This window comes from Lampris incognitus, chromosome 15 (genome assembly GCF_029633865.1).
Source record: "Lampris incognitus isolate fLamInc1 chromosome 15, fLamInc1.hap2, whole genome shotgun sequence".
Lineage (NCBI taxonomy): Eukaryota > Metazoa > Chordata > Actinopteri > Lampriformes > Lampridae > Lampris > Lampris incognitus.
In genome coordinates, this window is record NC_079225.1 from 40,975,078 (window position 1) to 40,987,989 (window position 12,912).

The 12,912-nt window shown below is 44.0% G+C and overlaps 1 protein-coding gene across 1 annotated transcript in view; it reads right to left on the reverse strand.

Annotated features, from left to right (window-relative positions):
• The window catches only part of rpf2 (ribosome production factor 2 homolog), a 28,254-nt gene extending 15,376 nt beyond the window's left edge, over positions 1–12,878 (reverse strand). Inside the window, exons 1-5 of the mRNA XM_056294699.1 lie at positions 12,797–12,878; positions 8,680–8,812; positions 7,818–7,855; positions 403–442; positions 220–301 (exon numbers count right to left, since the gene is read on the reverse strand). Of these exons, the coding sequence (XP_056150674.1) occupies positions 220–301; positions 403–442; positions 7,818–7,855; positions 8,680–8,812; positions 12,797–12,819 (316 nt within the window). The 5' untranslated portion in view covers positions 12,820–12,878. The remainder of the gene's footprint in view (positions 1–219; positions 302–402; positions 443–7,817; positions 7,856–8,679; positions 8,813–12,796) is intronic.
• Positions 12,879–12,912: the final 34 nt, after the last annotated feature.

Sequence of the window (12,912 nt, forward strand, 5' to 3'; positions counted from 1 at the left end):
AGTTTGTACAACTGCATGATTATTTGTTGCTTATTTAATTGTTTCCAAAGCACTTTGTGAATGTGTTGGTATAACAAATTTATAGTCATTGACAAGACTAGGAGGTAGATAGACAGACAGGAACTAAAGGTTGCATTAATAAATGTGTCAGAACATGCAGTGTTTTTCATGCATTGCTTTTGGGATGAGTGCGGTGAGACTTGGGAGAGATTATTTTACCAAATATGAGGTTATTTGGCCGCTTCTTGTTGTGTGAGCCAAACAGAAACAGGGAGCAGTCAGTCTTCTTAGAGAAAAATTCCTGAAAGATGAATAAAAAAAGATAAGCATAAGAAAAACTATATGGCATTTAGACCAGTTACAGTTGCGGTGTTAAGTGAGTCACATTTCTTCAAAACCAACCAGTGACGTAGAATCTTCAAAAGGCCGGGTCACGTTCTTCCTAAAAACCAAAAAACAAAAAGTGTTATCCAGACTCGTTTCTAACAAGCCACAGAAAATAGCTAAAGATGTCCCCCTTATCATCCTGGGATGATTCATCGCAGCAAGGTTCAGTTAAAGCTGCTGCCAAGCCTTGTAAATACTCTAGCCATCACTTGGTACTAACCTGCAAGTCAGCGATATTCACAATTGAAAAGCTTTAAACTAATAACACCGTTTTAGATTAATAAAAGCAATAATCCAAATCAATTTATTGTGTTATTCAAATATTATCTTACTTTCAATCAACACTGCAGGATATATAACCCAGCAACAGCTTTAGCTTTCCATTTGTCACTACGGACATCAAGTCAGGTAAATATTAACAGTTCTGGCTGAGTGCCTGTTCAACCTCCCTCTTTTGCTGATGCAGTTTCCTGGCTCTTGCATGCACACAGCTAAAATAGGATTCGGTAGAAGAGCTGAACTCAGACACAGTATAATTTTTTTTTTTGCTCCAAGCTGCTTATCCTGCTCGCAGGGTCGCCGGGATACTGGGGCCTATCCCAGCAGTCATTGGGTGGTAGGCGGGGAGATAGAATGAACATACATTTAATAACTAAGCATTTACATTGACTCAACTGCCCACAAAAATAAATAAAGAAAAGTTGACATGAAAAAACAAAAAAACCGCAGAGTTTAGATTTTGAAGTATTTACACCATACAATGATGTACAGGTGGTGCAGTGGTTAGTGCGGTCGCCTCACAGCAAGAAGGTCCTGGGTTCGAAGCCCAGGGTAGTCCAACCTTGGGGGTCGTCCTGGGTTGTCCTCTGTGTGGAGTCTGCATGTTCTCCCTGTGTCTGAATGGGTTTCCTCCAGGTGCTCCGGTTTCCTCCCACAGTCCAAAGACATGTAGGTCAGGTGACTCGGCCGTACTAACTTGTCCCTAGGTGTGAATGTGTGTGTGGGCCCTGTGATGGAGCGGCGGCCTGTCCAGGGTGTCTCCCCGCCTGCCGCCCACTGACTGCTGGGATAGGCTCCCGCATCCCCGTGACCCTGAGTGCAGGATAAGTGGTTTGGATAGTGGATGGATGGGTATGCGATAGGAAAATGTTAAGGCGATTTTCGTGATCAGCAGCCCAAAATCCATAAAATACACCTACAAGTGTTCAGGAAGTAAAATCTTCATTCTCCAGCCAAGAAACCTTAGCAAAAGTAAAACAGGTTGTTAATAGAATAAATAAATTTTTATTCTAACTTGTTTTGCTTTTGCCAAGTTTCTTAGTCTCCATACATTCCAACTAGTAATCTTATTATCAAAATTTTTAGCTTGTTTTGTTTTATCCATGGATGATGATGCTACTATGTACAGATAGTGAGAGGAGAGAAAGTTATAGATCTGCCAAAAATAAATGTTCTAACAGATAAGCGTACACATACACTTTTACAGGTACAAAAAAAGTTTAAAAAAATTAAAAAATTAAAAAAAAATGTCCAGGAACACTGCTGGGCAGCCCACCCCCACAGGCATTTCCCCAACTGAAATGAACTCTGAACACACCCTTTCCCCGATAGTTGTGATAATATGGAGGACGCCGATCCACAATTCTTTGAGGAGCAGCTAGTCTGCATGACTTCCGTTCTGGGCACGCCAACCCACATATCCCACCTCCGCGCACAATAAAATCTTCTATTAAGTCATTTAGCCAAATAACAACAAATAAGATTTGTTCCAAATCCAATTTACAAACTTTCATTCCGAGTCCAGAGGGAGCTGGGAGTAGAGCCACTGCTCCTTCGCGTCGAAAAGGAGCCAGTTGAGGTGGTTCGGGCATCTGATTAGGATGCCTCCTGGGCGCCTTCCTTTGGAAGTTTACCAGGTATGGCCAACTGGGAGGAGACCCCGGGGTAGACCCAGAACTCGCTGGAGGGATTACATGTCCAGTCTGGCCTGGGAACGCCTCGGGATCCCCCAGGAGGAGCTGGAGGGCGTTGCTGGGGAGAGGGACGTCTGGAGTGCCCTACTTAGCTTGCTGGCACCGCGACCCGACCCTGGAGAAGCGGCTGAAGATGAATGAATGAATTGGCATAATTGCCCGAAGATAATTATCTTTGGGCAAATCGTTATCATAATCTGGGTCTCTGCTACGGTAATTACTGTATCTGGTTAATCGTTTGTTTTCTGGTAGAGTCCCCAAATTCGTTTGAGTTGTGAGGGCTGGTTTCCGCTATGCAGTGTCTGTGTCTAGTCCATGATGACTCTATTCGCGTTGTTTGATGTCACTGTAGAACTTTTCGGCTGGCTGTGGTGTATTTTCTCATCATGTAGCACTCATTTTACAGGGATTATGCTGGAATCCCCAAACCACACTCAAATCCAACTGTACTGAATCCCCATCGGACACACAAATGGCCTCCGCCAAGAGATCTTGAGTGAATGAAATCTCGACTCCGTCAGGCTTAATGTCTTTTAATCTCAATTCGTGGTAAATGAACTCCTTCTCCTGAAACCTTAAAAGGCAGACGATAATTGCCTTCTTCTGATGAGCCTTTGCCGGTGCTAATGTACGGAAGGGGAAAGTGGTGGTTGAATCTACTCCAAGCTGATGCGGTAGCATGTTGTTCACAAAGTCGAGGAGAGTGCGATTGCCTTCAGCCCCTTCTTGCAGACCAATCAGGCGTAGATGTTTTTCCTCCGGCCCGTTCTCCAGGTCATCTGCTTTCACCTCAAGGTAAGCAATGTGTTTAATAGGAGAAGAGAGCATAGTTTCACCACTGTCGAGCTGTTCCTCTGCGGTGGTAATACAGGGCTCAGTTTCCTTGATGCGTTTTGTGTTGGAGGAAACGCCTTGTATCGCTTCTGTCATTTTCCCCTCCAGCGATATTATGGAGTTTGCCATTTCAGTGAAACTGCTATCGATGTGGTCCAACTTTGACCCAAACTTTGAACGCTTTGTTTTTAGCTCACTTAGTATGGTATGTATGCTAGCTGCGGTGCTAGTCTCTGAACTGGTCAATGGGAGAGTTGTCCAAGTTGATTTTGCATCTCCTTGCGGGCATTTCACCCTGTGTTGTTAAATAATTTTGTTCTGAACTGTTAAATAGTTTTATGAGCTTTTTTTTTTTTTAAAGATAGAATCGTGCATGGTTGCAAGGAACTAGTCAGCTACGCTGCCATCTTGGTCCAAGGCCACATGACACCCCCCAGTACACTTTTACTACTGCATCACTTGGGCTACAATCCTTCCATTAAATGTACCATACACTGTACCAACCCAATGGAAAATGATTGGTCACACCTGTCCCTATAAGAAACCCTGTCCACAGGAGAATAATCATTTTAGACCTATTGCTCTAACCTCTGTTGTGATGGAGAAGCTCATACTGAGCAAACTGCAGCTGGATGTAGCCCCACAGCTAGATCCCTACTAGGGGTGGGACTCACCAGAGGCCCCACAATACGATATTATCACAATACCTGTGTCACGATACGATAGTATTGCGGTTTTAAACATTTTGCCAGTTCTCCCTTACTTTACATGCACTTGGAAAAGGACCACATAAAAAACTCAGCACCACCATCTAGTGGACTGAAAAAGCAATTGCTTTTATTATTCTGGTACTGTACCAAAAAGTTTAATTCGTATATGCAATTTATCTAAGAAAAGATCGATACTTGGCATACGTGTATCGATGCAATATTGCCGTGCAAAACATCATGACACTATGCTGTAGTGATTTCCCCACCCCACCCCTAATTCACATACAAACACCAGAGAGACACTGATGATGCAACCAACAGTATAGTGCACTTAGTAACTCTATACCTTGAGAATCCTAGGGACTATTATACACTGATGTTTGCAGACTTCAGCTCAGCCTTTAACACCCTGCAGCCTCATGTTCTCCTGCAAACACTGCAGCAGATGAACGTCAACTCCTTCACTATTAAGTGGTACCACTCATTTCTGACCAACCGCACCCAGCGGGTCAGAGTGAACCAGGACCCTGTCTGAACCCTTGACCATCAGCATCAGTGCCCCCCAGGGGCGCGTTAGTTCCCCAGTCCTGTCCACCATATACACCAATGAATGCATATGCAGCTCTGCTAACAACTGCATGATAAAGTTTACTGATGATACAGCTATCCTGGGTCTCATGGCCGACACATCAGATTCCGTTGTGTAGTGTACAAACATGAGATTCAGAACTTGTCCAGTGGCATGACAAACACTTCCTCACCCTCAACATTAAGAAAACAGAGGAGATGGTGTTCAACCCCAGATCCATTGGAGACCACTCACCAGTGGTTATCCATGACTAGAACGTACCCCAGGTTGACTCTTACCGATACCTAGGCATACACATTGACAACTGACATGGAGTGTTCAGGCAGAAAATCTCTGCACGAGGGTCCAACAGCGGCTACTCTTCATCCATAGGCTGAGGGTCTTTGGTGTCAGCCAGAAAGTGTTGCTCCTCGTCTACCATGCCATAGCTGAGAGCATCCTGCGGTATGGCATCTCAGCCGGGTTTAACAACCTCCGTGTACAGCTGAAAGCCCAGATTACCCAGCTAACACAGAGTAGGGCTGTAGGCAACCACAGAAAATCTTGGTCGACTGAAATCGTACCTACTCTTCAACCAATCGACTGATTGTGGGGGAAAAAATCTGCATGTTATTATCTTTCGATTAACTTAATCAGCCACAGGCCACAGTGCACTCTACCTGGTAGCCTTATTAGCAATAGACATAAAAAGCAAGTATTTGCAGCATACTAAATAATTTTTAACTTAAATATTTTATACTGAACTAATAACAGACTCCAAGCCAACCAGCGTGGCATGCACCGGCCCATGATTCCCGAAAACAGAACTAGATCAGCCGGTGATCCCTGCACAAGAAGAGACACGAACTGATCCAACTTTCTGTCACTGGCACACCATACAAAGTAACCTGAAGATAATAGTTTTGTCTTATTTTATAATTATGATGATAAACAGGACGTTCCAGCCCACACTATGTGATGTCCGACTCCAAACATACAGCTACACGAGTGTGATCTCAGAAACACAAAATAGCCTATTAACTTAAAGCTTTTACTCTTACATACAAAAATCCAAGTCCATTTCTAAAAAGAACATCAACAGCAAACGTTCAGTAAATGTTTAGCACATTAGACCTAGCAGTCTCCATTAGGTTGGGGGAGTTCAAGTTGTGGAAAAAAAGCTGTTTTCACAGGTAGTCCGTCCCTCCCACTACCAAACATAACAGATTAATCCTGGAAGGCTACTGATGTTGCACTTTTCTCCTTATGAGAGTAACTCTGCCGATTGTCCGACCAATGGGAGTTAGGTCGGACGAGAGCATACTGACCAACACAGAGAGCCATGAAAAACATGGGAGTCAGGCTGTCGTTGATGAAACAATTATCAGACAGGCCTGGAAAATTATTTCGGACCCCACCCATGTCCTCCACCCTGAGTACCAGCTTCTTCCCTCAGGCAGATACTTCACAGTCCTTCAGTGCAGGCTCAACCGCTTTAAGAACTCCTTTGTCCCCCTGTCCATCAAAGCCCTAAATGGCAAGCTAGCCAGAGGCTTCACGGGACACGTGTAAACTTTATGACTCTGCTGATGAGGCTGCTTTACTCTTACTGCACATATGATGTACACCACGATGATTACAGGTGTGTTGTATGACAGGTAGTGTGCAGTTGGTTGGTTGACGGCAGTCTGTGCATGTACTGTAGGTGTTGTGTGTGTGCATGTGTATGGGTGACAGCCTTTGTATGTACTGTATGTAGAAGGTTGTGTGTTCAAGTCACGTCAGGATCTCCGCTTCTGGCTCGCCACCTTGTCATGGTGGAGAAGCTTGCGTGTACCAATGATCCAAAGAGCTGTGCCGTCTGCAGCTTGGCTCCTGGTAGGGTCACCCAAGGCGGATAGGGCAAGGGGGAGGTTCCAGACGAAGCGTTACCCAACGAAGACCTCAACGGCGGAACTGGCGGAAGATGTCTCCAGATCACAACGGCAGCAAACGTGGATGAAGGCTGAGACAGAGGGCAGTTCCCAATCATCTTGGTTCTCCATGCCATGGGACTCTGGCCACCCCTTACCAAGTGTGTGGTTACAGGTGCATCAGCCGCTCCACATAAAAAGCTGTCACGCGCAGGCGTCCTCCCATTATGCGGCTCCAGGATCGGCCTCTACGCCCACCTGAGGACCCAGAGGGACCCAGAGGGAGGATGGTCATACTCGACCCCGAGTGTCCGCCGAGGATGATGTACTGTATGTAAGCACTATGTTACTTGTCTTTTTTTAACAGCAGATATTGTATGTGTCCAAGACAAATTTCCTCCAGGACAATAAAGTCCATCTTATCTTATCTTATGTACGGCAACACAGTTCCTAATAATTGCTGAAAATGGCCATTTCAATGATTCATGCCCAAAACAAATCTGAAAAACCTGCAAGAATGTGAAGGGTTGAAAAGTTGTGAAACGTTAAAGGATTGTGTTACAATGCTGAAGGATGTGTGGTGGAATGGTGGGTAGGAAAGCGCTTGTGGGTAATGAATGACAAATGGATAAAACAGGCCGAGGCCAAGGGTGTGTACTGAAGCGCTGAGTTGGAGCGTGTAGCATTAATTACAACGATAAGTGTCTTTTGTAAGCATATTCATGCTAAAATTCAGCTAATAAAAACATGAACCAAGTTTTGCGATGGTTGGGAACACAACCAAGTGAGTTACGACCAACTTGCACATTTTTGCCAGCTTCCATCGGCTGATCCGAATTAAATTTACCGCAGATATTCTGAGTCATCGCCTCAAAACGACTGGATTTTGTAATAATTGGTTCAATGGTCAATGAGTTGTGACCAATTACACTGAAGGCCATAACTAATTAATCGCTTTATAAATCCAGCGGTTAATTGTAGCCACGCTGTTTACACTATTGAGCTGTTTCATGGTTCATTACAGTACTGAGGTGTACTAATTCTAATAATTAATTCTGGAAATTGTAAAAAGCTGAAATATTTCAAAATTGTACGTCAACTTGTGTAGATATTCAGTGACCCATCTGTCCACCGTGTTCAAAAACAGTGGTTCTCAATGAGGTCCTCAGGTAACACTAGTACTGCTGGTTTTCTATTCTGCCAGGTATAGGTCATTACATTCACCTGCTGTTCCAGTCATTCAGCCTCGACCATGGGAGGTTTTAGATAAATGTATTTAGACCCTAGTTTATGGCAAGCGTTTGTTACCATTATGTTAATACTATGTCAAGTGTTATTTGATAGTTACATCAGATACACACACACGTACACACACAATAAAATCATCATCACCATGCAGCTACAGCCCAGTATGCAATTTAAATCCACTTACTTCTTGTACAGCACAGCATTGGGCTTCTTCAGTGAATACTGTTGGGGGGGGAGACACACCATGTCAATTTTCACACAATATCAATTCTGAATCACAATTTCTCTCAGATATTCATGACTCACAATGGTAGCTATGGATTAGAAAAAGAGGCTTTTGGGGGGGAAGGTTGCTGGTTCGAACCCATTGAGCAGAATAACAAGAGAAATTATTTTATACTTCATAACTTCAGCTGTTAGAATATTTTGTAAGTTGCATCATTTTTTTTGTAACATCATTGGGAATTTGATGTGAGACTATGAACTGGAAGTGAGACATTGTAGATCTCGTGAAAAAGTATTTTGTAACAGAACATATCCAAGCCAAAAAGAATAATAATAATAATAATAATAATAATAATAATAAAAATCAACTTGAAAACTAACGCATTTTGAGAATGTCAGTTTTGTAGAGTGTTCATAAATTAGTTTTTCCAGTGCCAACTGGTAAACATGTTTTACTATGTTCTCACACACACTTGAATTTTTCATAATATCTCTTTTTCAACAGGTCAACTTTAACATCTCAACTTCAAATCACCGCCGAACAACATCAGGCGAAGGGACCGCCGATGGAAACTAGCCTCTTAGCTAACTCGGGTACATTTACATGTGTTTCGAATGTTGATTAATGTACACTGTCCCATCTCAAATAAACGTTAAAAAAAAAGAGGGTGCATAGAAAGTTTTTCAATATTTCATTATTTCTAATACATTTCCATTCAGGTTTTTTATTTGCACCTTCAAAATTAATATATTAAAAAAGTTTGATGGGAATGCAGTTGAAACAGATGTCATTAGCGCTTAATAATTCCCGAGCTACTCACGATGTCCTTCAGGGCCTGGGTGACAGTTTGTGTGGTGTTGCCTCCTTTCATGATCATAGCCTTCTTCACATCTTCTGACAGCTTCGGCGCTCTGCTTTCCAGGAAGCGCTTGGAGCGCTTTGTTTTGGGTTTTCTGAGGATATACAATCAGAATCAAAATCAGTTTTGATCATCTTTTCCACAAACCAGGAATTTGACTTCGGTGGGTTACTCAGTGGGACAAGTAGACATGACACAGATATACATAAACAGACAGACAGGCTTATAGAATATATACAACAGATATAATTCTGTCTTACAGAGATGAAAGTGGGCTATCAATGTCAATTACAGTAGACCACTATACCACATAGTATGAATCACTCCCATACACTAAGACTAATAAGATCAACTTCTATTTGATAAAACACAATATTTCTCAAACATTTAAATCTCTCCACTGCTGCAGATCCTGGAGTCTGCGGTGAGTTCAGCGAGTGCCAAAGGGAAGGGTTGAAACACGTCATTCCAACTTTATTTCAGACTCAGGGTCCAGATAAAAGACAGGACATTACATAGAATATATTGCATACAAAAGCACCATAAAAGACAAATTTTTAGGAAAGAACAAATATATGTTAATGTCCTACAAAGAGACAACTGTACCAATGCCTTGACAGCTGGGATTGGTAGCGTGTAGTACTAAACCTTATGTTTGATAAAACCAAGATGATCTCATTTACAGTCATTAAGCCAGCAAATAAACTGATATATGAGATTTCTTAAGCATTTTGGAAAGTATTGACTCCTGCAGCCACAAGCATTTCACTTGCACTATACCATCCAGGTCTCTTAAGTAATATTCCCATGGCATTTTTGTAAGCCACTTGAAGTCTCTAAGCTTGCTTTTTTGCAGTTTGACCACAAGTGTACAGTATAGAGTGGAGTACAATACGCTCTGAACTTATCTTCACTCATCATCTGTCATTTGTTCTGTATAAAATGCACAAGATATTTTGCCTTATTACAGACACCACGATTATTATCAGACCATTTGAAGCCAGGAAATTTTAGACATTTGTCCTCTCAGGTTCTACAGATCAAGACAACACTCCGGCATTATATTTGATATATATCATGTTCCACACCATAGACAGAACATATAGTAAGCAGCTGCTGGAGACCAGCGCTGCATGGACTAAGGACCACAAGATCATCTGCATACATAATATGGTTCACTGGAGAATTGCTCGGCTAGATCATCAAAATATAGATTAAAAAGACTGGGGACAAAATTCCACTTTGTCTGACACCAACTGGAGCAACTTCGCCAGGATACAATCAGTGGCCTCAGGCAAATCAACAACACTGCACTGCCCGGGAAGTTGAAGCTTTGGTGCTTTCAGTTTGGGCTGCTACCCCGACTCATGTGGCCAATAACCATGTACGAAGTCTCACTATCTCATGCCAATCGCTTGGAGAGGCTAGTGAACTCGCAGGTGAGGAAGTGGCTTGGACTGCCAAGGTGCCTCAGCAGTGTTGGACTCTTCGGCAATGGAGCCCTCGCACTGCCAATTTCCAGCCTGGTTGAGGAATTCAAATGTGCCAAAGTGAGGCTGGACATGTCCCTCACAGAATCCCGAGACCCAATAGTGAGAGGAGTTGCTCCAACCCTAGCAACAGGGAAGAAATGGACCCCGGCTGCAGCTGTACTGGAGGCGAAATCTGCCCTCCGCCACCGAGACATAGTAGGCCATGTTCAACAAGGCAGAGGTGGCCTTGGCCTGGGAATAAAAACACCTACCTGGCAAAAGGCGACTACTACCGAACGGCGAACTATGGTGGTTGAGGAGGTCCGCCGACAGGAAGAAGCAGCCAGATGTGCTAAAGCCATAGCACAAGCCAAACAGGGTCGCTGGATGAGGTGGGAGGGTGTTGAAAAGAGGAAACTCACATGGAGTGAGCTCTGGAGCATGGAATCAAACAGGCTGAGTTTCATCATCAAGGCCACATATGATGTCCTGCCCTCTCCCATAAATCTAAATCTCTGGTTTGGAGAGAATCCATCTTGCTCCCTGTGTACAGCCCCAGCAACCCTCAAGCATATCTTGGTTGGCTGCAAGACCAGCCTTACCCAAGGCAGATACACCTGGCGACACAATCAGGTGCTCAGGTGCTTGGCAGCTAAACTCGATTGCAAGAGGGTTTCCATCAATGCCCAACCCTTCAACAACCAGGAAGGGCCCCGGCGGTTCCCAGCTTTCATTCGAGAGGGGGATAAACTGAAGGCCAACCCTTCACTTCCCAACTTAGGCTCACTAAACTCAGCCAGGGATTGGGAAATGCGAGTGGACTTAGGCCAGAAGCTCATCTTCCCGACAGAGATCGCAACAACCACCTTGCGACCAGACCTCGTCCTCTGGTCCAATTCTAACCAGCTCGCTTACATCATTGAGCTGACAGTCCCCTGGGAGGATGCAGTCGATGAAGCGTACGAGCGTAAGAAGCTGCGGTACGCCAACCTACCAGCCGAAGCAGAGGACAGAGGCTGGAAGGTGAAGGTGCGCCCTGTGGAGGTGGGTTGTAGGGGCTTTGTTGCCAGCTCCACAGCAAAACTCCTGAGGGAACTAGGAGTCAGGGGGCAGGCCCACAGGAGAGTGATCAAAGAGCTAGCCAACACTGCTGAGGACTAGCCACTGGATCTGGCTCAAAAGGAGAGACGCCGTCTGGGCTGCCAGGGGGAACAGCTAACCACAGGTCACACACCCAGGACCGATCAACCTGTGGTGGGCCTGCCTCAGCAGAGGGTGTCTTGTGATAAAAGGCCGAAACACCCTGTGATGCTGAGGTACACAACTGATGACGTGTCTTGGTGGTGGCAATGTCACCTTGGCAGACATCTCCAGTTTGATCTCCACTGAATCTGTTGCAGTGCAAACACTAGGGATTTTAACAACCAGTCCTTTTTTGAATCTTGTTAACCCCAGATGGGGCTGAGACACTATTGCCCCATTTTATTTGTATAGTCTCGTGGGCATCCCAGTAAACCACAAGTATCACCATGTATTTGGGCACCCCTCTTTGACTCAATTTAACAAACAACTTACTATGATTAACACGACCAAATGCTTTGGAAGCATTAATAAATCACAGAAAAACTTTTGGGTTTTGACCTCTATCTTTGTTTACAATTTTATATATATATATATATATATAAATGTATGTATGTATGTGTATGTATATATATATATGTATGTATATATGTGTATATATATGTGTGTGTGTGTGTGTGTATATATATATGTGCTGTCAAAAAGTCCTTGAAAGAATCCCTCTGGATAGGTGACATGAGTTTATTAACCCCACAGATAGCCAGTTTGGTTTTAAAGCTAAACGTGATACTGATTTGTGTGTATATATATATATATATATATATATATATACTGGAAGCATTAATAAATCACAGAAAAACTTTTGAGTTTTGACCTCTTATCTTTGTTTACAATTTACTTTATATATATATATACACACACACACACACACAAATCAGTATCACGTTTAGCTTTAAAACCAAACTGGCTATCTGTGGGGTTAATAAACTCATGTCACCTATCCAGAGGGATTCTTTCTAGGACTTTTTGACAGCATGCTGGCTAAAGCTCTGGGCCGGTAGTGATCAAGACGGCACACCTTACCAGCTCTGTCTGTCCGCTTAATGGCTGGCACTGGCAGAACAGACAGCACTGACTCTGGTAGCGAGCCATGAACCATAAAATCTCACTGAGGTCTCTGGCAAAACCGAGATCGGGCACCATATCGGACATCTAATGTAAGTTCCGCAGTCCCAATACTCAAAATGAGGCCTGCTGCCCAACTTGCATTTGGCTTACGTTATTATTTCCCCACGCAAGCAGCAGGACACGAACCCGAACCGCCCAGCGTCCCCCTGGACACATCGCCATGCCCGACCAGTGACGTTGGAGTCGGAATAAGGTTGACGGAAGCCCCGCTAGCCGAGGTTAGCTTAGCTTAGCTAGCACAGCTGTACCTCACCAAACACGTTCCCAGAAACCTCTATCCACTCCGGCCAACAGACGAAAAGGCGCGTCTTCCGCAAAGCGACCGAATAAATACTTACATTACTCCACCGAGTTGGGCCATTTCGGCGTCTTTACTCGCGTCCCTGCTGGCACGGCAACGCTTAACACGTGAGCTCCCAGCAGCGGAAGACAACGGAGGATACACTTCCGCTGA